The 24,967-nt window shown below is 56.5% G+C and overlaps 1 protein-coding gene across 1 annotated transcript in view; it reads right to left on the bottom strand.

The window, feature by feature from the left end:
• Positions 1-23,717, bottom strand: part of RXRA (retinoid X receptor alpha) — a 120,565-nt gene extending 96,848 nt beyond the window's left edge. Inside the window, exon 1 of the mRNA XM_030000000.2 lies at positions 23,513-23,717. Within this exon, the coding sequence (XP_029855860.1) occupies positions 23,513-23,540 (28 nt within the window). The 5' untranslated portion in view covers positions 23,541-23,717. The remainder of the gene's footprint in view (positions 1-23,512) is intronic.
• Positions 23,718-24,967: the final 1,250 nt, after the last annotated feature.

Raw genomic sequence — 24,967 nt, 5'->3', positions numbered from 1 at the left:
CCAGAAACACAGGGCCAGAAACACATCCCTGGCTGAAGACCAACTCTGGACCAATTCTGACCTTTCCAGCTGAAATCCCAGCCCTGCCACGGGCAAAGGCAGCACTGTCCTGATCTAAGGATGGTCAGGATCTGACCATCTATCTGCCAAGCTCTGCTTGCAGCCCTGCCTATGCAAGTCCCTTTAAAAAAAAAAAAAAATCAAAACACAAGCAAACACAAAAAGCCCTAATTTGATCGTATTCCTCTGAACTAAAATCACCTTTGACCTAAATTCCCACCCGGGCTGGAATTCAGCCTCTGCAGGAGAAGGATTACAGGAGAAAATAGCCGTGCATGCACGGAGAGACGCGGGCTCCGGCTCCCACCCGGCCCCGGGGTCTCTGCCTCCCACCCTGGGCAGAGGAGAAGGAGGAGAAGAACCCCCAGCATGCCCTACCCAGGCCAAAAACCGCTTGGGTGTCTCAATTTATGTAAGTTGGAGTTAATTTCATATTATCATATGATATTAAAGCTGCCTACCTCTCTCTTCCATCCCATGTGCAAAACCTGCGAGCGGAGCTATGGGAAGCATATGGAAAAACATCTCCAAGCACAAACATCCACCTACTGCGTGAGCTGTTGAAAGTTAGAGAGCTATCCAAAAGAGGGGGATCACAAAAGAGGTTTTAACCAAAAGAAAACAGCCTTGTGTATATTTTTTTTTTTCCTCCAAAAACACCCAGAGACTGAAGCTCTGCCTAAACACATGCCTTGCATTTTTGCTACTTCTGGCGGTTTAAAAGGCAGCTCGTAGCGTTCACCGGTTTTGTTATTAAGGTAACAGCCAGAATTATTCCCGCTCTGTCATTAGGAGCAGCTTTCCAGCCCCTCTGAGCCAGCCAGGCTCCCGCAGGTGAGGAGGGTTTGGTGGGTGCTCGGGGCGGGTCCGAGCCGACCGCTGGCTGCTCCCGCACCACGGCTCATCGGCTCGGCCGCAGCACCCTCCGAGTTTGTCAACACCTTTGCAAGAGGTTTCCTGGGGAGAAGGGAGAAAGGAGATTACAAAGTGCTGACAAGCTCACGGGATGTTTTCGAGATGCCCTGCAAGCTGTCAGCCTCCGCTGAGCTTCTTCCCGGGGGTGCAGCAGAGCGGGGACCCCACGCCAAGCCGCGGCACGGTCCCTGCTCGGCAGCGGGAGCGAGCGGCCAGCCCGCCCGGGATGAGACCGGCAGGTCACGCTGGGCTGAGTCACCTGAATCTACCAGTTCTCATCAATCCTTCTGGCAAGAGGAACAAATAATCCTCAGGGAAAGCTGTTTTTGGAGGCTGCTGAATTGTTCTTGGCACTGCTCGGAGAGCTTCAATTCACTAGAAAATCCCAAGCATTTTAATATAGCCAGAATACTTGCTCGCAGGATGACTAGCCCCACCGCGAAATGGGATCCAGCCCATCGCGGGGACGCTTCTCCGCCGCCTTTTTAACGTCGAGAGGGAAGGATGCCCTGCATCCAGCTGCAACCGGCCGCTTGCTCAGCACAGCCGTGGGTCCCCAGCACGCATCCAGCCCGCCCAAGCGCGGCAATGTCTCCCCCCGTCCCCACAGCGCTGCCGGGTGCCATTAGACCGGGTGGTTAATCCTCGCCTCGTCCCCACGCCGCTGTGCCCTTTCCCGGCCGGGAGCAGCCCTGGCCACCTCCCGTATTGACTTTGGCCGGCGGCAGCCGCGTCTCTTCCTTGGGGCCACCTCGCAGGTGGTCAGCCGACGCCGGCAGCCTGTTTTCCCTTGGCCCAGGGGAAAACACCTAATTATTATTTTTTTTCTTTCTTCTATTTTAAGATCCGAGGCCTAAAATTAGCTCTGCTCGCACAATGGGCCTCTGAGATTTAATTCCTTTCCCTCCCCCAAAAGCTGACAAAATAAGTTGCCGTTTGCAGCATTTCTACAAACTTCCCAGACCATGAAAATAAGAGAAACAAACAAACAGTAAGCACGTGAGGGCCAAACTGTTTTGTCCAGAGGGATTTAAAAACCAGCTATACCTGCACCAACCCTGCCGCCCACCTACTCGCACCCAGCGAGGAGCTGGCCCAGCCCGAGCGCCCCTGAGGGCTCCTCTCCCTCTGCAAAACATCCACCGCGCTGCGGGTACCGCAGACGCTGCTCAGGTGCTGCTGCTGCTGCTTCTGGGGACCACAGTAAAAAGCCAACAGACGCAAGATCGCCTGCGTGGGCAGCGGTTACCGAGAGCATCACGGCTACGGCTGCCTCCCCCTAAAACGCACGCGGGGATGGAGCAGGCGGAGAGATGCTCAGACTCCAAAGTCCACGGAGTGCAGTTTGCTTTCCCAGAAAAGCAGATCGGAGCCTACGGTGGGATCTGACCCTGCCCTGCCTGAAACCCCAGGTGACTGTTCACCGCGTCAACAGGAGCAGAATTAGCCCCCGGCTTTAGTCACAGCCCTGATGCTAACGCACCTCGACTGCGGATGCACGGCTCCACACCTCAGTGCCTCAGTCTATAAGGTGGGGCAATCGTACGGACCTTGCTCGCAGCAAAACAATTAGTTAATATTTGTTAAGTGCCCTGAAGTTAATTAATCGCCACTAACTCATTAGCTAGATTTTGACCTCCTACCTAAGCCCAGCTTTAAGCCGTGCCCCGCTAGGCAGGGGCCGGCGTCCTCAGCCGGCTCCATGCGCACAGAGCCCTCGCGCAGCTCGTCGCACGGGTGCCCGAGCGGCGCTGCCCGTGCTCCGCGGGGCGTTTCTGCACGGCTGGCGAGCCGTGCCACCGGCACCCTGCCCTGGGCTCCCGGGGGGAGATTTTGGGGCTGTCCCCCGTGGGCGTCCGGCCACACCGCTGAGCGCTGCCCGGCTGCGTGCGCGAGAGCTGCGTGGGCCCGCTGGGGGCTGGGGAAATGGAAGCAAATACCCATCTGGCACTGGATTACCTGCCATATGCTTCCCATACGAACGTGTCTGCCTGCAGCTCGGCGCGAGGGGAGGAGCGCACCTTCCCCCTGCGCCCCGTGACGTCCCGCACCCAGCACGCATCCCTCCCCGCGGCTGGTGCCTGCAAGAAAGCAGCAGGGAGAAAACCTGCCAACAGAGTAAGCACGGACACCCATGCCCTCTCCCTGCGTGAATACACCCGTGGCCATCTCCCCCTCCCCAGTAAGCGATGCCTCTCCCTGGGGGAGCATCCAGCATCACCTGAGACCGCACTAATTCTGCCCGGTGGATGCAGCACCCGACTGCTGCAGCTGCATCCCTGCAGCCAGCGCTGCGGCGTGGGGCTGGGTCTCCCCTCTCCATCCTCAGGGCAGTGTTTGCTCAAAGCACTGGGTGGGAGCCAGGAGCCAGAGCTGCTTCCCCACCCCAAAACCACAACCTCTGCCCATCCTGCCAGACACTGCAGCGCTTCCAGGTCTCAAGCCCCGTGCAGGAGCGATGCTGCTGGACCACGGTGCGGCCCCTCAGGGACGGATGCTGCAGGCAAAAACCAGCAAGTAAGTGATACCGGTCTCTACTGGAAAAATCACCTGCCAGCCCTCTGCAGGAAACCCCGGCATTTTATTTCACCCCACGCAGATCCAGCGGCACGTCCTACGAGCGGCAGCATCTCTTCACTTCGCAAAAGGTGACTTCCCAGTCACCGTCCCGCACAGCCGCCCTTCTCAACCGGCTTTCCAGGAACAAATCCACACGTGCCACGGGAGCAAAACCCACGCTAGCGCGGCGGGCAGAGCCCAGCTCCGGCCACCCCACGCCGGCTCCCCAGGCAGCCCGCCGCTGGCCGGCAGCAGCCCGGCACGCGAGACCGCGGCCTCGGGAGCGGCCAACAACAACAAACTCATGTGCGAGCGACAAAGGGAAAAACTCCGCGAGGAAACGATATTCAGCTCAACTTTTCCCCAGCGCATATTGTAAATAACGCCCCGCACGGGTTTTGTTTTATTTGTTTTAATTATGAAAACACAGCCCGGATTGTCCTGCTGGCTTGGGCGAGCTCCGTCCCCGAGCAGGGGAAGCGAGCTAGCAGTCCCGCAGAGCCACGCTGCGTCCGGCAACCCTACAATAAACAAAGGACCCGCTGCACCTCGCCGGCCTCATCCCTGCCCTGCGGAGCTGGAAGCTCAGCGCAATCCTCAGCGGCCACATTATCGCTCTAGCGGGCTGAGCCGGGCTTAAGGGCAGGAGCAGCTCGGGCTGCGGCGAGAGCCCAGCACCGTGCCGGTGGCCGGGTAGCCGGCACGCAGAGGCCGGCGGTGCCGGTGTCCTGCGCCGGCTCCACAGCTGGGAGGGGAAAAAAGCACCCGGAGACAGAAATATCGCACACTTCAGTGGCTGTTTCCAAGGCAATCGTGTATCTGGGTCCGTCAGTCCTGCGTGTCGGGGGCTGCAAGCCTTTCCGAGATATTTATCCCCTTTCCTATCCCCTTTCCTTTTTTTCCCCTAACTATCTTAACACCAGATTTTCTCGCCGATGTCTCCATCACTGATACTTTTGCCCTGACGTACCGCTGCCATTGCTCCATGCTCCTACTGTGGACGTCGGGCAATGGGGCCAAGCAGGAGGCACCTTCTGAAATTATTTTTTTTGCGTCAGATCAAACCTTTCCTGCTCTCACTTCCTCCTCCTGGTCCGGTCCAGGACGGAGGATCTGCCCCTCGCCTCCCCGCGCCTGCACCTCGGCGCATGCTGGACCAGGAGAAAGCCAAGCAGCCTGAAGCCAGGACAAGCTTCAGACACAACCAAGTTAAAAATACATATTTTTCAGACAAAAGTTCAGTCCCCAAATGGTAAGAGAATCCCGGAAAAATGCGGCAGGCCCGGCTGGTGGCCAGCTTCCAGCGCGAGCACCTCCCTTCGGAGGAATCCGGCGAGGAGTCTCGACTAATCCACCCAGGACACACCAGCATTTCTTCCTCATATTATTGGGTTGGTTTTTTTTTTTTTTCTTTCTTTTTTTCCATCTGCTCAGCAGATCTGACATTTGCTGGGAAGGCGCTCGCAGACGCGGGGACCGAGCCGGGGTGCTGCGCTGGGGGACGGATGGAGGGACCCCCACCGCTCGCTGCACGCTCCTGGCACCAGCCCCAGGGATCGCAGGTAGGAGCGGCTGGAAAAGAAGGAACCGGTGCAAGAGCCTGGAGCCACCGTGCTCAGCGCTCACGCAAAACACATACACAACGTTATCCCCGTGCCTCAGTTTCCCTTCCGCTCAGAGGCGTGCTGGGGTGCAACACAAGCACTTTAGGGGAACGAGGCCGTCGAGGTGACACAGAGACGGTGCTGCAGGCACCCCAGCAGGATGGGTCCCCAAGCGCCTCCTCCAAGCCCAGCGAGGACCCGGGTCTCTCCCCGAGGCCATCCCACCCCACCGCACCATCACGGACGCTGCCTCCACGTCCTGCTCCTGCCCTCGCTCACCGGGAATTCCCAAAGCAAGCACCCCAAAATCCCCCCTCGCCTCGCTCTCTACCACCGCCTCTCCCCTGCTCTGCGCCCAGGGACCCCTCGACTCCCAAACAAGCCCCACGTGCATCCCGGGAGCTTTTTTGCCCACGGCAGATCCACCGTCCCCAGTGGGCACCGAGCACGTCCCCGCGGCCGGTTCCTTCGTGCTGGCTGGAGCAGCAGGATGGGGACAGGACGGGGACAGGACACGCGTGGCCTTGCCATCCACATCAGCTCGTTACCGTGGGGAGGGACGGGAGCCGGGGGCTCACGCCTGGCCCTCGCGGACTCGGCGCCGACCCCTCCGCAGATCCTCTCCGGGGAGGAGCTGCCACTTTCGGGTCAGCCGGCAAGCGCTGCTTTCCCTCCCGGTGAGATGCCCACTGAGGAATTTGCACTTCATGCCTTGACACCCGCTTTAATTATAGGTATCAAGTTGGCTTCTCTCTTTCACAAGAGCCGTGAGCTAATTTCCTGCTCCTCTTTCTCCGCGAGGGGTTCATGAGTCACTCGCTCCCTCTGTATGCAAGCGGAGGGCAGTGGGCTCTGCCAAAGCCCTTCCCAAGGGCCAGGGCATAAACTCCCGGCACCAAAGTTGTCGCCTGTGACATCCCAGGGTGATCTTCAAAATTTCAGCCCCATTCTCCTGCTCTTACCAAAAGCAGACAGGCAGTAGGTGACACTGAGACACGATACGCACTGTCTAATGCCCAGTGCCTCAAAGGCTCCCCGCGCACGGGGATGCTCCGTGCTCGCCCGCCGGCCAGCGCGGCATGCTTCTCCAACAGCAAAACGCTGACAGTCACTCCAAAATCCTTACCCAGAAGCACAGCGAGCGCATCCCGAGGCGAGGCTGCTGGGGAAGCCCGGCACGCATCCCCGGGATGCAGATCGTGCCGCTGCCTACCATGCTGTGCAGCTAGCAGGTACACCCTGATGTCACCTTTGTTTTCCTCCCCAGCCACCGAAGCAGCAGCAGGGCTGTGGCAAGGGCTCCATCGCGCTGCTGCCCCATCAACCCATTTCTTCCCGAAGGGCTTTCCTTCACAGGGTCGTGGTTTGGGTTTTGTTGTTGTTGTTTAAACACAAACTCATTAATTTCAGCCCAATGAGGACTTTACTAGCTGTGGATTACCACTACTGAGTTCAAGGAGACACAAATCATTGTTCACGAGCTCTACAGTCTATGAAAGGATCCTCAGCCCCACTGATGGGAGAGGCAGTGGGTCCCCAGGAGTGGGGCAGTCACCCCTCGCCTCGCTTGGGTGTTTGCGACCCGGCATGCGGAGGAAGGGCTCCCACCCCAACGCCCACCTCTCCATCCCCAGGAGAGCCGCTTTCCCGGCCAGACAGGTCCTTCCACTGCGACACTGCCATTTGCTTTTTACCCTACCATCCCCAGCATGTTTTCCTGCTAAATCCCCGTGGAGCAGCCTGTCCCTGGTCCGTACAGCTCGGGCACAGGCTGGGAACCCCATGGGGGCTCGGGGAAGGGACCCCCCAGCTCACAGCAGCCACGCTGCGCCCCTCTGCTTTATTTTTTTAATCAAGTCACGAGACAGGGCAGATGTTGCTCGAAATAAATCACCAACCGCAACAGCAATAAAGACAACTGGGCGGCCTCAGCTCGGACTTTGTGAGCACGGGACCAGCGGCCAAGCCACCACCCCCCCATCGCCGACAGGGTGACGGAGCAGCTCCTGTGCCAAGCCTGGACGCTGCAGGTTGTCACCCAAGAAACAGTGACATGGTTGTACCAGGAAAGGAAAAACAGTTGCGGATGCAGCCAGCCAGGCCAGCTGCACACCCCTGTACCACCGGGAAAAAGCGATCAAGGGTTGCGGTAGTCCCTCGGATACCCACCCTGGGGACAAGCATCCCTCCTCGCTTGGGGCTGCATCTCCCCTTTCCAGCCTTCCCCAGCCCCGGGGCCAAGGGTAAAAGGGGAGGGAAAAAAAAAAAAAAAAATCTGTGCATGCCTCTCCCCCGCCGGGCTCTTCTGCAAAGATTGAGCAATGTGGGGATGGCAACAGAGCCAGCAGCATCTCCCCACCCGCCACGCGCCCCACACCGCTGCCTGCACCCTGCATGGCAGCACAGCCAGCCCCCCCAGCCCTGCAGGCCTGGCTCCCACGAGCTCTTCCAAGCCCGCTCGCCTGGATCCCATGCAATAAAAAAACCCCATCTCTGCTCCCGCACAGAGGATCTAGCTGTTCCTCTGCATCAGCCAGCACCAGGCAGGATCCGGCCGGGCAGGAGCATCGGGTCGCTGCGTCCACGCCGAGGTCCCTCCGGCCCCCGCACAGCTTGCGGCAAAGGGATGTTCTCCCTTTCTTCTCCGGGAGGATTAGACACACTTCTTTTCCGTCATTGCTTTTCAAAAGAGAGGCTTTTTATCACTGCTGATCCCTGGGGGAAATCTTTTTCTCTCTCTCTCTCATGCTTTTATAGCTTGGACGGGGGAAAGGAAGTTTTCCTTCATCTCAATCTCTCCACTGACGGGCACCGCCAGCGTGACGGACAGAGCAGCCCCCCAGGTCCCTGCCGGCACCCAGGCAGCACCCGAGCATCGTCCCGGCGACGCCGGGGCTCCCCACCAGCTCCCGGCGCCATGGGCTGCATCGCCAGCAACGCGCCCGGCGCCGAGCCCCGGAGAACGCCCAGGCAAAACCCTGTCTTAGTTATTTCGAAAGCCACGTCGCCCTTGCGAAATCCCAGCTTGTAAAAAACCCGACGGAACAAAAGCAGCAAACCCAGCTCAAGGCAGCTACAGGTGCTCTGCCCTTGCCTACCTGCTCCCCATTCTCTGGAGGTTGCAATTGCATTTTCCAGTGTTTCTTAAATGTTTTTTTTTTTTTTTCTCCCCCCCTTCTTCCTGACTGCTGTGGAACAGATCAAGCCAAAGAGAGGAAACCAAAGCTTGGAGCTGGCAAAGCTTTAGACACGCACAGCTATTTTAATGGACCACTCGCATGCAGAAAGCTAAGAACATGCCTAAGTGTGTGCAGGATCACGGCACGATCAGCTCTACAGCGAAACAAGTAAAGCCAGTGATCCCTAAAGTGCTGTCAAAAGCTCTAAGTACCCAAAAGTGAAATCATGTTGTTTTTTCACCCTCTGAGCTCTCTCCATTACCAAAATCAGGGCTGAGGTTTGTCACAGTGGCAGACTGGGTGTTTTTTTAATTGTCAACCATGCTGCAACATTTTCTCTTTATTTTTAGGCGTCCCTTTAAAACTATAGAGGAAATCATCCAAAAGAAGTTTGTTCAAACGGCCTGTCAGTTTGAGGAAGTGAAATTAAACCAGAAAAAAAACCCTGAATCCTAATAAATCACACATCCACACACACAAAATTGGAGAAATCTGGGCATGCCTCCAAAGCCAAGTAAATGGATGATAAACAAAACAAACCTAGCTCTGCCCGGTAATAAAGGCTTCCACAGTGGGAATTTCTCACCCGGGAATCACTTCCACCGAGGGCACAGCTCGTGGCACGCAGGGAGCTTTCCCGCTCCCCTGCAAAGCTGTGTGCCTCCAGGGACTGCCAGCGATGCCGTCCCACGCCGAGCTGGTCTCGACGGGCACAAATCCTGCATTGCCCCTGCTTGCAGGAATTTCCCTCCTGCAAAGCCCCGGCCCTTTGGAGGAGCACGCCTCGTCCCCGTCACAGACGGATCGATCACCCTGTGACGCAAAGCGGGTGGCTGTTTGGTTTTGCTGGAGTCATGGGAAAACCCCGCTCTTCCCCCGCACAGGCACCGCTCGAGCCCTGGGCCGGCAGCGGGGACCCGCTCAGGGCCCGCAGACCCACCCAGAGCAAACAAGACTCACAACTTGCAGGAAAAAAAAAAAAAAAAAAAAAAGAAAAAAAATATGTACAACAAAAGCAAGGGAAAGGGCAAGAGGACTAAGGATGAAGATGCCGAAATAAAGCCCCCCAGGCACCCAGGTGCCTGAAGCAGGAGGCAAAACCAGCATACGGGACAGCAAAAGAAAAAGCAGCAGCCAAGTCTCTTTTCAACCTTCAGATGCCGCTTCCCATTGATATGGATGCTGTAGAGCAATGCCCACCCCCTCCCCACGGCACAGGGTTCATCTTTTCAGGCCACGCGGCGGGAGGGAGAGCAAAGGGAGGAGGGCAGGGACGCACGCCGAGATGTGTCCTAAGGAGGACAGTCCGGTGACCCGGGCTGCAGCCTCTACATGCCCAGAGCTGGATTTTGGGGGGTCCATACTACACGGCACAGCTGGGCGGAGAGCCGAGGGTACAGCAGCAAAGCCAGTGGACGGGCGGACACGTGCAGCGACGACCCCAGCACCAGCCGCCGCGGTCCCCATCGCCCCCCCCCCCGGCACGGCCACAAGCGAGCCCCCACCGCTGGGACCTGACCCCCGGGGCAGAAAGCCCACCCTCTTCCCAATTCTCTCTTTGTTTTCCAGGCGAGATCACCACGAAACAGTTAAAAGGTTTCTAAGCTGGGCTCTCCTGAGGACTCCAGTTAAAAGTCCACCGGGCATTTTCCCCATCGTGGACTTTAGCCCCGGAGCGCGGCTGCGATAACGCAGGCGGAGGTGCCGGCTTCCCACCGGACCCGCCGCCGGCTTCGCCACCGCTGCCGCAGCAGGACGGGGTGCCACCGAGGTGGGCAAGCCTTGCAAAACACGCAGGGCCCCACGCAGGACAGAAAACCATAGGACAGGCTTCAGAGCAGCGTTTTGGGGTTTGGTAGCATGATGTTATACGGAGCGCTTGCAGAAGAGGGAGCAGCGGTGGGCTACAGGGCTCCTTCGGCCAGAGGAGCTAACCCACCTCCTGTGATAATAATTTGGCTGCCCTCGAGGAGCCCGTTTCACCCACCTCCAGCCCGTAACGGGCACCCATGCACGAATTTCCCCCGGGGGTTTTGCGCAAGGGGCAGAGCCCAGAGCTTTCTCTCCCCGTTGGTCCCGAGGGAGATTCAAGGGCAGAAGCCGCGCTGCTCTCCCCGCTGGGAACAGACACGCGGCTCTCCTCTCCAAGGTTGTCTGCAAATCCTCTTTCATCAGGACTACACATACCATTTTTTAAAAGCCGGGTGATGTAACCAACCAGTATTTATAATGCTGAAAACATCCCAAAGGTCCATCTCTTCCAGCTCCCAAGCACACTGTGTACTCTTAATAAAATAATTGCAATGATGAATAGCTCCTTATAACATTCTTCTTCTGCAGCTACTGACAGGGCCGAGAGCTGGGTTGGAAAGACCTTCTAAACACTCCTTCAAGGTACATTCAGGATTTTACCTCTTCACAGCAAAAGATACAGCAAAAATTTGGAAAAGGTGTCGGTCCTGTACCAAGCCATCCCACCACGCGGAGACAGGAACGACAAGCTCCGTCTCCCCCAGCCCAGCCACATCATCATCTTAATAATAAAGTCAGCAAATCACCGCGGGTCAATCTCAGCCCTTAGTTAAGCTGACGCGATCTTGAACCCGTTCGATGAAATCAATGCCGAGCTGCTGATCCCGCCGGCGCTTGTGGGGTCTGTGCCAGCCGAACCGCGCTGGCAAAGGCTCCTCTGCCGGAGGGTCACCCGCGACCCCCAGCCCCGGCGCGGGGCCGGGCACCATTGGGAGGCTCATTGCCTCCGCTTTTGAAATAAGGCTGCGGATTTAATTATTCGCTTGCAAGTCCTCATGTGCCCATGATTTCCACGCTGACAATTACAGGGGCAGGCCAATGCATTGGGTTTGGGGGTTTTTTTGGTAGAGTCACTTCTACCTTATTAATTTGTAAAGGCGCATTCAATTAGGGAGCACGCTGGCTTTGCCTTCCCTTCCCATGCAAAGCAAGCTTTTACTCTCAGCCAAGGCCAAGCTCCCTGGGTGCTTTCCCAGAGCCTGTGCTCCCAAAGACTTACGACTGAGCCATCAGGACCAGCCGAAGAAGAGCCCGGGGAACCGGCGGCAGAGCGGGACCCGGGATCAGCCCTTACCCCGGCCTCGACCGCAGCTCGGGGGACTTCCCAGCACCCGGCACTGCACGGGGCAGAACCGGCAGGACCGGCTGCTCCTGCCCCACGGGCACCTCCCCGCGCCCCGGCGCGCACGGCCGGCCCCACGCTCGCCCCTTCCCACCCGGCGCGGGCGGCGAGGACCCCAACCCACACCCCGACCCAGCGCAGGTACTCTTCTGCCCTGAAGCGCGCTCTTCTCCCTCCAAAGGGCCGGTTTGGGGTCCCCACGTTTCAGGGAGGACCGGGAGCATCCCTCTGCTCTTGGGGATGAGGCAGGATGAGCTTCGCCCTCCACGCCACTGCTGCCCAGGCTGTATCCTGGGGCTCGCCTGCTCGTGCATCCCTGAAACGAGTTTTTGGGCTCCCCTGATGCCGGCTACTGCTCCCGGGGTGCTGCTGAGCTACACCAGGCTGTGGCCCCAGGGTGGGCTGCACCTTACTGCAGCCAGGGCAGTGTCCGGGGGCAAATGCCGCTGTTCCAAGAAAGAGACCTGGGAGGATGCCCAGATCAGTCCTGCATCCCCTGCAGGGTTTTGGGAAGGCGCAGGGAGAGGTGGAGCCTCCCCGTTTGCGTAGGTGGGGGTTTTTAGATGGGCACTGTGCTGTTATCTGCCACCCAGGGCTTGCTGCAAGAAATCCCTGCCCTGCAACATTTCATGCACACACCTAGAGGCCGTGAAACCTTGCTGGGGAACCCAGACGTGGTTTTCCGTGCCCGCCCAGCCTCGGCTCCCATGGCATAACACCCGGCCGACCAGAGCGCCTGGGCGCCTGCGGGAAGCGGCACCGAACACCCCTCGGCGATAGCAGCGCAGGCGGAAAAACAACAAAGATGAGAAAACTGAGCGCCCAAGCTAAACAAAGCCCGCGGTGACCGATGGCCTCTTGATTCCCACAGCCTAAACCTGCCCCACAGGTGAGGCGTGCAGAGGGAGCGACTTGCCATAAGGGAACTGCTGGCTTTTCCTTCCGAGAGGAGGGTGGAAGCCCGAGGCAGAGCTGTACCGGAGCTCCAAGGCAAAGCCCTAGATCTGCAGGGCACAGCAGCACCGCTACCAAAATACAACCTGAAACACGGGCAAAAACCCTAACAAACTAAAACTGTATCTTCCAGCCCTATAAGCAGCAGAAAAACCTGCTGGCAGGGTGTAATTCAGGGTGCTGCCTTGCTACATATCTCAGGAGCAAGCCCCTGCACAGCATCAGCACCCCCCCTCCCTCCCAGCACATCTGGGATTCCTGCTCCCAGCAAGCTCTGGCTCTGAACCCACAGTTCAGATAAAGTCTCCCGACATTTGCAAACAATAGGTATCAGCTGGCCTAGGGCCAGGCTTATCTCCAGCAGGGATCACAGCTAAGCCTTCCTAAGTGTTTAAATGGGGGCCTGCAGGTAATTGTCCCAGGAGTCTTAACTCTTCCAGGAGCCACCTCTGATGTCCGGTCCCTGATGAGGAGCACCAGGGCAGCTGGCCAGCACGGCTCACCTGTAGAAAACCAGCCCAGGGAGGAAGGCAGCGGAGAGGATGAGGATTTAGGGCTGCACCGTAGCAGCACAGCTTCCAGCACGGGTCATCGCATCTGCCCTCCCCGAGCTCCGCTCCTGCTCCCCACCACGGGGTCGAACGGCTGCGGTGCTCCCCCAGAGCTGCCTGGGCATCCTATAAATACCACCGCAGAGGCTCGGGGAGAGCACGCTGTAAAGCAGAAAGTATTAACACCGCGGCTGGCACAGCTTGCTCGCGACGTGCCCGTCCAGCAGACCACAATTTGCTTAGGGGTGCAGAAAGTTTCGGCTTTAGCAGGTTTACCCTGACAGGAAAGGAGCCTGGGTGGCCCGTGTAGGTACAGGAAACCCCTTTCTATCACGCACATCACTCCACTTCCTCTGGATTTCTTTAACCTTTCACTCTCGGCCTGATTTATGCCTTCACACTGATTTTTGCATGCGTGCATTTCCCGGCTCTCCGCTCCAGGGCTGTGGCTCCACACCAGCAAAAAACGCTGGCAGGGTCTCGGCATCCGTCTGCCCAGAGCCGGAGCAATCTCTGCAGGGAAGCCTCCTGCTCTGCCTCTCTCCAGAGGAGCCAGGTTTTTGCAGGCAGCGAGGAGGGGAACACGCACGTGTCCCGCGCCGCTGGGCTCGGTGCCGTGCTGCGCTTCGGGGCTGTGCGGCCAACACGCAGCTCCCAGCCACCCGTGGGATCCGCGTCGGTCTGCGTGTGACGGGGAGGCAGCGGGAAAAGCACTGGAGCAGCTAATCCGGGACCCCAGGGACACATCCCAGCAAAGAAAAATCAGAGATGGAGGTTTTGCTGCAAAGGCGCTGAGCCCCAGGCTCCGGCACAGCAAGCCCAGCAGCACAAAGGATGGACTCAATTTTCCTTGCACAGAGAGAAAGGATCCACGACCAGCTCAGCCCCGAGCCCTCCGAACAGGGGAGCAGCGGACTGGGGAGGCTGGGGGACCCCGACTGCTGCCACCCACTCCCCATCCCTGGGACAAGCCAGCCGGGCGGGATGCAGCAGGCAGCATCCCATCAAGGAAGGGCATCCCCAGCACCACGAGCACATGGAGCAGTGCCCGGCGATGCCTTCGGAGGCAGGAGGGCACGAGGACGGCGGGGACGCAGCCTTAATGTCACCTAAAGGGCCTCTTGGGTGGGAAGATTAACAGTTTGTTCCCAGCCTCGCGAGGCGCAAGAGGAGCGAAAAGTCAGACCGTGTCGGGGGACGTATCGGCTTCCCAGGAGCGGATGGGGGGGAACGTGCCTCTGCTGAGGCCAAAGGCTCCAGGGCAGCGTTGGAGCAGGGACAGCAGCACACAGCCCAGGGGAAGCACTGGGACGGGTGTTTGGGGAGAAATCACAGCTAAGGTCAATTCTTCAGGCCCCCAATTTGGGGCATTTTTAAGCTACGCAGCCAAATAAATACGGAGGGTGGGAGCGGGTGGCCCTGGTGCCACCAGCCATCACCAGGGAGGAGGGATGCGGGGACACAGCCAATGTACCGACCCGTGTTTTCCATGCCCGCTCTCGTGTCCTAAAGCTCCACGCAACAGCCCGCACGGTCCCATCCTTACAGCTGCCACCATTCGGGGAGGAAAAAAAGAGAAGTGAGAGCAAGCCAGGAAAGCATCCCTTCATCCAATTTGCACGGGACGTGGCAGGTCACCCCCGAGAGCCACCCGCTCGCAGCATTCCCCCAGCCCCGCACGGCCGCCGCAGCCAAAGGGAAATGAAGTCGCAAAGGTTATCGTTTTGGTGTTTGACTGAGCATAAAAATCCTGCTCTGAAAACAAAAAAAGGGAAAAGGGGGACTGGGAGAGCAGCAGGGGAGGAGAGGGGCGGCGATGCACGGCACGACGGCCCCCGAAACACGGGAGAGGGGGTGCACGGGCTCACACCGCACTAACACACATCTCCATTTCAGAAGAGTTTCCTGGGAAAATAAATGCAAAGTCTGTTATAAAAGTTTATCTGCGTGTGCGAGAAAGAGCAAGCGCGCCTGACTACGGTATAGAGATGTCATTATTTTCATGCATCTGCCTTACCCAATTTTATTTAGTTGCTTTCTGCACCATTTCATGCTCATTCTGCTGCTGAGCTAGACAATTGCTTTATAACTCTAGGGTGCAATTTCACTGTCTGTGAGCCACACGCACACGCACGCACACAGGGTCTTCGCTGGGATGGAGCAGGGAGCTGCACCTCCCTCCCTCCCCACCCCAACGTTTGGGAGCTTGCATTGAAATGGGTTTTCTTAATAAATTAAAAAAAAAAGAGAGAGAAAATGAAATTAAAATTCTAAGCCACCATCGCTAATGTATTATAATTCAAGGAGTGCATGGGGGGAGCAGACCCAGAAAGCAACGGCTCCCCATTAAGAATGAGGAGGATGAACTGGAGGGCAATTTGCTCTCTCACGCTAAGTGAATGCGGAGAGACGGAGCCCGGCAGGCTGGAGGGCAGAAGCGCTGTGAATCATGCTGGATTTTTATGATCAATTGAAAGTCACACTTGAACAAGTGCAGGTCAGAAGGGAGGGCTGGCCATGCAGGTGCAGAGCTCTGAGACAGCGGTTTTCAACTTGCTGAAGTTGCCTGCTCCCTTGCAGGGACCCTTGCTTTTTACCCCACAGCCCCGGCCCCCCGCTAAACCTCCCCCCAGGCTGCAGCAGCCCCACGGGTGTGGGTCAGGGCACCCGTAGGGTGCACGGGGGTCTCCAGAAGCAGCCCCAACACCGACGCAAAGCAACACGGGGCCGCGCATCTCCCCACCGCGGCACGAGCGAGCACCTCCGGCACGACCTGCCGCCGATACGCCGTTATCTGCCCCGGCCGGGTCCCGCTCGCTGGCGTTAGAGCCCACAGCTTCCCAGGCCTGATAAAGTCGCTCGTCTTACAAAAACGGGGCAGCAAAAAGAGGAGGTGGGGGCAGAAGGGGAGAACAGCGTGGTCTGGCAAGGGTGGCTGGTTGGGAAAGGGGGTGTCTCTCTCTTTTTTCCCCTTTTTGCAAGAGCCCCCGCCCGCGCGCGGGTCCTCGGGGAGAGGCTGCTGCTCCCCAGGGAGCAGGGCAGGGAAGCCACAGCGCTGGCAAGCCACTCTCACCCATCCCTCGCCCCCCCCCCGAGGGGCAAAAACTGCCTCCCCAGCTTGGCGCGATGCTGCTCCTGCACCTCTGACCCCGCTCCTCTCTACACCCCTTCGTGCCTCTGCCGTCGCTCACCATCTCACCCGCTCGGAACGAGCCTCCTCCATCGCATCCCATGCCAACCCCGTCTCCCCGCTTCGTCACCTCCACATCTCCGGGCGGATCTCGGTTGGAAGCGCACCCCCTCTCCCGCGCTTCTCCTTCCGTTCTTGCTTCACCCCTGCCGTTGCCTCATTTCGCCTCCGTAATGGGCACGTAGGAGACGCGCTGCCCACAACAAAATTGTCTCGCAGCAGCCCACAGAGTTCACAGAAAAAAAAAAAAAAAAAAAACCAACAAAACCACCAAAAAAAAAAACCCACCCCACCAACTTTCCAGCACTTACTTGTCGGCCAAAAATGGAAAAACAATAATCAAATGTTTCTGCCTTCGCGCCCAGCGCCACACAGCCAGCTGAAACTAGACGGGGCATCCCTCCCTAATCCGCTCCTGGCAGCCCCAGCACAAAGGATTTGCTCCATGAGCTGAGGGGGCTGTAAACCTTGGGGGGTTCCAGGGCTGCTCTCAGCTTCCCCTCCCGTTTTGGTTTGGTTGTTTCTTGGATTTTTTTTAAAGTCTGTAAAAGCTGAAGAAAGGCAAAACTTCACAAAAAAGGAGACCATGAAAAGTTAACAACCAGACGGGAATCCCATTACCATTTTATTGGTCACAAATACCAGTATTGCACCTTTTATCTCTTTGCTCCGCAGTGATCTCACAGCCGATGCAATCCAGGGAAAGGGTTACGGCTCAGACAAGACCCAAACCCAAATAAACCATCAACCATCCACTCAGGGCCCACCAAAACCAAGAGATTAGCCCCTACCCACAAAGAAAACCCCAATCCCCTGGGATCCGAAAGAAGGAGCAATGCCCACGGCGAGAGGAACCATCTTCACTAGATGCGAGCCCTGCTCCTGATACTTAATAAAACAAATATTCAGGGTGTTTCTCCCTTGCCCTCTGGTTTGGAAGCACCTGGCTTACACACAAATCTCCCATCTGCGAGCTTTTTTTTGCTCCCAGGCCAAAAAGCAGCTGGGGTTTTTTTTAGCTACCAAGAGCTGGGACCCTCAAAAGCCCACGGGAGCCCTACGGAGCTCAGCTCCCAGACGGATCTGCTCTGCGGGGCTGGAAGCCGCCGTCCCAGCCGAGGTTTCACAACCGCCCCACGCCCTCGCTCCGGGCCCCGTTCCCAGCTTTCCCGGCGCTCAGACGCACCCGTGTGCCTCAGTTTCCCACCCTGTATCTGTCTCATCTGGGCAGACTATTGAGTTTCAAGGCAAGATCCATCCCCTCCTGATGTGGAGAGGCAGGAGCTGGCACAAACAGGGCTGCGATCAGAATTACAGCCCCAAGGTGCAACCTTGAAACTTTTTTTGTAGATCACAATAAAAGAAAAGGAGGGGGGAAAAAAAAACACCAACCATTTTATGCTTACGAGTGGTCTGTTTGAACAGGATTATTTTTTAACTCTATGTTAAACAAAATTTCAAAGGAGAGGAGCTGCATTTGGGCTTAATTTGAACCCTTTCTTCCCTTTCTTGCAAGGGAATTGTTCCCTGTTTATCTCAGAAAACACTCTCCATTTTGAAATGCTCTGTCTTCTCTAAATAAAAACTCAGGTTGTTTCCCTGACTTTGCTTTGCTTTTGCTAAGCAAAACGTTGTCAGAAAAGGCAAGTTCTCACAGCCACTTTCCATCTCAACAATACAGCATTTTCCCAGGCTAAATTGCTTCTGTCTGAAAATCTTCTAGCAGTTTGAGCTGGCTGGCATGTGTGGGGATCCTTCTGTAGGGTTTTTTAAATCCTTATTTGCAATATTATTTCGTCTGCTTTGCGCTGCCTTGATGTTCGAGCAGCCTTTGGAGAGACACAACCACTCCTCCCTCCTCCTCTGTCCTCCCTCCAGGCACACGCTTTCCTTTGAGGAGGAGGAGAGGGGAGAAATAAAATAAAAGACAAGCAAAGAGGAAAATGTCAGAAAGCTGCTTTTTGCGTGCGTGTCAAACGTTCAAAGTTATTCCAGAGTCTAGTCTTTAAATGTAATAAAATACAGCAACTCCTGACAAAATCAATTAAAATAAAACCACCCAGGCTGCCTCCCCTATTGCTTTGTAGCTATACTGACTTTCGAGAGCCCACCTGGGCCTTTTAGGAAGCAATTATGGAACTGCCAGGTCGGATCCCGCACCGGCAGCGCGCTCGCTCTGCCGAGCATCCCTCCGCACCGCCGGCCCGAGGGAGGAGAGACCCAGCTCCTCCACCTGCGAACGGAGGTGACGATGGGGAGACGCGCTGGGGATCGGAGCCAGAGAACGCGATTAATTAGAGCCCAATTAGGTTACCGAGCTCCCGGGGAAGGTCCCTGCAATACCCAGCACTTCGCCAGCAGTGATTTGAGGGGTGCCCGGCTTTGGTGACCACCGACAGCCCGGCCTGGCAGAGAAGAGCCCGGCTGGGGGGGGGGCCAGGGACCCCCTTGGCATCCCCACTCCATCACCACCACCCTCGGTTAAGCCCCTTGCCAAGGGCCACCGCCTCGTGCTGTCTCACCGCTTCCCTCAGCGGGGTTGCGGGATATTTATAGCAAGAATGATTCGGTGACTTCAGGCAGCCAAAAGCCTCGGGGGAATACCCTGCTCGCACACGGTCCCCCCCCGAAAAGAGCCGGGATGCTCGTAGGAATGAGCACCCTGTGCTAGAGGCAGGACCAAAGAACATCCTAAAGCCCAAGCCCCTGCCCCACGGCACCCACAGCTCCGCTGTTTGTTTGTTTTCTTAACCTTCCTGCAAAAAAAATACAAAAATAAAAAATTCAGCCGGGTGGCAGGGCTCTGGCATATGGGAATCCACCCCTGCTCCCAGAAAACAATACTCCAACAAAAAGGTTTTTAACCCATTTCTTAATAAATATTTATTTTTGCCTTCAAGATGTGGGTGGGACGAAGCCAGGGTGTATTTTCCAGTGAAATGTTTTGATTCCCCCCTTGATTTTTTTTTTTTCAACAGGAGCAGAACGCCAATAATAATATTTGCAATGAATAACTAAAATTCTGCGGCTTTCTCCCCCACTCTCTTTTAAATAAATAAAATGCCCTAAATACGAGAAACACAAACGCTCTCTCCAACACAGCAGGACGATGTGGAGTAAACTCAGGGACCCTCAGAGGATTTATTTAACTGTCACAGCCCAGATTCTGAAAAAGGCAAAAATTCCTTCCCAGCTTGTTTTGCATATGTCAATTGGGAGAGGTCGAGCCCTACGCTATGCTTCAGCAAGAGAGACCAGGACGTGACTATACTTTATCTCTCGCTCCTACGAGGCCCCGCTCTGGTACGGCACCGGCGGCCCCACGGAGCCGGCCAGCATCTTCCAGATGTGGGGCAGAGGAGTCGTCCTTCCTCGCAGGGATGCTCAGACAAGCTGTGACGCTCCCTGCATCTTTCAGAATTTTTCCTCCCTATGGATTTTCCTAACGGCTGTAAATTTTTGAGGCTGAAAGAAGCAGAATCGAGGACCGCGCTGAGGTTTCAATCCAGACACGGGCTCCCACTAATCTCCTTCGGGTTTCGCGCAGCACCCGGGCTCATCCCGGCCACGTGCCCGACGGCAAGGCCAGGGGACGCGGGATGAAGATGCCTCATGGATGCTCACGCTCCCACGCTCTCTTCCACCCGAAGCAGCCCCCACCTTCCAGGTTGCTCCCCCCTAACCGAACACGGGGGGGGTTGTTTTGCTGTTTTCCTCGGAGGCGTTCCCGCTCCGGCCTCGGCAGGGCCGTGCACGGCCACTTCTCACCCCCCATCCTGAGCAGCTGCGGCCGGGTGGGAAGACGGACTCGGAGAGGTTGCAACCCGGTGAACTGACCTCCGGGAGGGAAGCACCATCCTCGGACACCCGTTAACTGTTTCTTCCCTCCATGAGGCTGAGCCTCGAGGGAGGGCTCCCCCAGCTCACCATCCCCCTTTGGCTCCCCAAGGAGTCGACGCCTTCTTAGGGGAATGGGCAAAGAAGAAAACGAAGCAATAAAAGGATCGCAGCGGCCAGAGCCTCGGGAACAAGCAGCTACCCAAAGCACCGAGTTCCTTGGTTTGCACATCAGTCCCCAACCTGGCCCCCGTGCAAAGCCCGACCTCGGTACGTGCACCCCACCAGGAGACGGGCATCCCCCCAGTTTCGCGAGCACTTGCACGACGGCTTTTTTCTTGATTTTCCTCCTCCTGGAGATGGCAAAGCACCACCCCCGCGGAGGAGCAAAAGCAAGACACCCCTGATCGTTCAAAACCCGGTAAAGGGAGATCTGTAGCCCCAGACGGCTTCTAAGGCAGCATCTGCCGGAGCCCGTGGCGTTTATGAACCTCACCCCGGGCTGCGGCGGTACCTGCGCCGCGCAGGAAAGCTGCAGGCAGGCAGACGCGGGGCAGGCGCAGGCAGCCCCGCTGCCCACGGACCCTGCCATCAGGCTGCAGGTTGTCCTGGGAGCGGGATAGCAGATGGAGCTGCAGGGCCACAGCATCCAGCCTGGGAGATGCCCAGGGACGTGCCGTCCTTGCGGGGAGCCTCTGCCTGGCATCTGCCAGCAGACGAGCAGGAAAATGAGATACTACTATTAAAAGTGCCCAGCGCTGGCCACGCTTCCACCCATGACATCAGCGGGGTTATCCGAGTCTAACCACAGGCAGGACTCGGCCAGGAACCTCCTCCAGGTTATCCTTTTTAGGCCAAACTGAGTTGAGATTTTGATGGGGCCACACGGCAACAGAGCCTGCTTTTGGTCCCCAGCTGCTCCTGTTCTCCAGCTCAGGCCTGTACTGGTGTGCAGGGAAACAAACTCCACAAGCTTGGCTATTTTTTTTTTCCCCTCGGCTTGCAAATGCCAGCTCCCAACCACGACATGGGACGGGGTTGGCGAAACACCCTGGCACTCCGCAAAGTCGGGACCTGGCGGGTTTTGGACCAGGCCACCTCTAAAAAGCGCCAAGGCCCCGTGGCCCCACCAGCTCCGCTCTGGTTTCACTGGGAAGGTCTCTGCTGGCACTCCTCGAGGCTCCCCTCGCTCTTACAAACTGCTCACACGCTTTCAGGCTCTACCTGCCCTCCCATCCTCAGAGCAGGACCGAGATCTCCCCCTCCGAAACCTGCAGAACCCCCTGACCTTACAACCAAAACTGATTTTTCCAGCAATCGGTGACGCAAGGCCAGTGGTTAAAGTTTAGGAGTCGCTTCTGCAGCAGCACAACACGCAGCAGACACAAACCCAGACCCACGCACCCTAAACAGCTCCCGCAGGCAGCTGAATTTTCTCCTAAGCCAGCGATGCGAAGTTATAACCCCCACCCAGCACCGCTGTCCTGGGGTGGCTGCCTTGGTTTTCCTCTGGATGTTCCCCGTGTGCTGCACAGCGTGTTGCAAAGACCCACCCTCTCCCCACCATACACACGCACACATTTATAAATGAGCAGATAAATCAGTTGTTTTTCATTTGCACCAGTGTGAAAATCCTTACCCGAGCCAGCAGCAAGGTGACACACGCTCCCCCTCTCCTCCCCCGTCAAAGTCAACATGACTAATAACACAACGTATTATTTAGCATCTACAGCGTAACAGCAGAGCTCTGGTCTGAAAGAAAATGCAAGCATAAACATAGGGGCCTGATCCTGCCCGTATCGAGAGAGGTTTGGACCGTCTTCCACAAGAGCATCGAAGGAAATGTAGATCTCGCAACAGCCACCCCGAAGATTAAACCCCTTTTGCGTGGCAAGAGATAGGCGCCTTCCGCTTCGATGGGTGTGTTTGCGAGGATCCCCGACACCTGCACGCGATGGACCCAAAGGAATCGGTTTGGCTTCGGAAGCAGGACCCGCTCCTGGGGGGACACTGCAGGTGAGATGCTTTTAGCCCGAGCAGCAGCAGCTCTGGGTAAGCCAACCCAGCAGCATTTCCCACCTCACAGCCGAATCAACGAGGGGCACTGTAAAACCATGATTTGGGGGGGGGGGGGGGGGGGGGGGGGGGGGGGGGGGAGGAAAGTAGATGCCAGCTGAGGATCTGCCAGCCAGCGGGGCCAGGCTCTCCCTGCCAAAGCCCCCAGCCCACAGCAGTCCTGGAAACCTTCCCGGGGGGCTGGGCTAGCTGTGGACCTTGTGATGGTGTTTATATTTATACCGCTCTTAGAAAGGAACAACTAAAATTGCAATTCTTAAACACACAAACAAACAAACAAAAAAACATTAAAAAATAAAGAAAGAAACAAAACACAACTACCACGGGCTAGCAGAGGTTGAGCACAGATTTAAAGCCCAGGGAAGCCAGAGTAGATGTTCTCACTGGCCACAGGCTTGCTCGGCCAGAGGCTGGTAGCCCACGCGCCACCACGCTGAGCAGTGACAGAGATGGCAGGATTTGTCCTTCTTCCCCTCGCCTGGACTTGGCGCCGGGTTACTTCGCCAAAACTTTTCTTCCCCCCACCCTGAACACTGAGCTCTGCAATATCACTTCTCCTGAAACCGAGACGCGAGGAGGCATTCGCCCTTACAAGCTAGGACTTGACTCAGTCACCGAAAGGATGGCAAACTCCAGCCGGGAATAGGTTTTAAAATGTAACTAAAAAGAAGAGGGGGGAGGAAAAAAAAAGAAAAAAAAAAAAAAAAAAAAGAAAAAGAGGGTCCCAAGCTTCTGGGAGCCGCCAGCCATGCGAGCGGAGGGGCCAGTGCGGGCGCAGCACGGGGGTCCCCGCGGGTGCTCCGCCTCCCCCTGCCCGGCTGGGGAGGGAGAAAAGGGAGGAAAGAAATAAATTAAAAAAAAAAAAAAAAAAATTTTAAAAAAAGAAACGGAGAGAGGAAAGCAAGAGGGGGAAGCTGAGGCTGCGAGCTGCCAAACCCTCCTGCAGAACTAGCCCCGGGTGGGGAGGGGGCTCTCCCGGCCGAGCCCGGGTACCCGCTGCCCCGTTTGAAAATACCGCTTGCCCGGCCCGGTTCGGTTCGGCTCGGCTGGGCTCAGCTCAGCTCCCCGCCCGGGGCCCGCCGCCCCCCCCACCGGCTGCGCCTCAAAGGAAAAAAAAAGAAAAAAAAAAAAAAAAGACCCAAACAAAAAATAATAACTAAACCAAGGCGGCCGGAGCGGGGGGCCACGGGGCAGGCCGTCCCGGCACTTTCCCCGGCGCTGCCCCGGAGCTGACACCGAGTCTCCCCGCGGGGCTGCCTGCCCTCCCCGGGGAAGGGGCGCAGCGCATCCCCCGCCCGCTGCCTCCCCGGTGCGGGCGGCTGGAAGGGGAAGCGGACGAGGGGGGCAGGTTAGGAGCTTATTTTATTTTATTTAGCCAACCCCCCCCCCGCCCCGCCGTAGGAATGGAGAATCTTTTTCGGAACAAAACTCACCCAGTGGCAGGAAGTGTTTGGTGTCCATAGCTGGTGCTTAACTCATGCCAAGGGGCTTGGTGAAGATCGGCGGCGAAAAACACACACACAGACACAGGGCGCGCAGAGGGGAGGAGAGCGAAATCAAAGCGAAAGGGGGGAGAGGGAGGAGGGGGGGAAGAGGGAGGAGGGGGGGGGGAAGGGAGGAAAAAAAAAAAAAAAAGGGAAAAAAAAAAAAAGCCCAAGGGGCGGAGGAGGAGGAGGAGGCGGGGAAGGCTGCAGCCCCGCACCGGCGGCCCCGCGCAGCGCCGGGCGCGCAGACGAGGCCGCGGAGTTGTTGCAAACTCCCAACAATGTAACTCCGCCGCTCGGCTCCGCTGGGCGCGATCGAGCTCCGCGCCGGGGCCCCGCGCAGGGGGGAGCGAGAGCCGCGACCGCCCCGCAGCGACCGACCGCCCGCCCGCCCCGCCGCGCAGCGCCGCCCCGCGCCCGGCCCCGCCGGGGTCGGGGGAAATAATAACAATAATTGCCTTTTTTTTTTTTTTTTTAAAGTGATGGGGAAAGGGGAAAAGGAGAAAAAAAAGAAAATTGAAAAAAGAAAATTGAAAAAAAAAAAAAGAAAATTGAAAAAAAAAAAAAAGAAAATTGAAAAAAAAAGAAAATTGAAAAAAAAAGAAAATTGAAAAAAAAAGAAAATTGAAAAAAAAAGAAAATTGAAAAAAAAAGAAAATTAAAAAAAAAGAAAATTGAAAAAAAGAAAATTGAAAAAAAGAAAATTAAAAAGAAAATTAAAAAAAGAAAATTAAAAAAAGAAAATTAAAAAAAGAAAATTAAAAAAAGAAAATTTTAAAACATTGAAAATTGAAAAAAATTGAAAAAAGAAAAATGAAAAAAATTGAAAAAAGAGAAAATTAAAAAAAGAAAATTGAAAAAGAGAAAATTTAAAAAATTTTAAAAGAAAAATTAAAAAAAATTTTAAAAATGGGGTGCAGAGTGCTCCAGTGGGAGCCTCGGGAAGGGGGGTGGCTCTTCGAGTGATGCTGAGCAATCTCAGCTGTCCCCAGGCTTCGGGCAGCCAGCGAGACCCTCAGCCCCGTTCCCTGTCCCCGGGGTGTGTCACGCGGCGGCCCGCCTTCAAAGCGCGATTTATTTCATTTCCCATAAATGAGGCACAACAAATAACTCTCTGTGCGTGTGCGGTTCGTCTGCAAACTCTCACCTCCTCGGCACTGCGGGTACCACCCCGCCGGCATCGCTGGCTGCTTCCCAGAGCAGCCGGGGCCCCGGCCCCCACCCTCCCCGGCATGCCTCCAGGTTTAATAAACGATACTCAGCCCTGTAAGAATGCGTATTAGCGACTTGATGGACCAAAGCGACTCCGCTATGCATGAAGCATATTAAACATCATATCGACCCTCACTCTCGAGGGCCATAACACGCATAACAAACAGGCTCGGTCCGCGGCCGCAGCTGCTT

The sequence above is a fragment of the Aquila chrysaetos genome, chromosome 24 (genome assembly GCF_900496995.4).
Source record: "Aquila chrysaetos chrysaetos chromosome 24, bAquChr1.4, whole genome shotgun sequence".
Lineage (NCBI taxonomy): Eukaryota > Metazoa > Chordata > Aves > Accipitriformes > Accipitridae > Aquila > Aquila chrysaetos.
The sequence above is the reverse complement of the archived record's forward strand: the minus strand, read 5'-3'. Positions and strand labels throughout refer to the sequence as shown.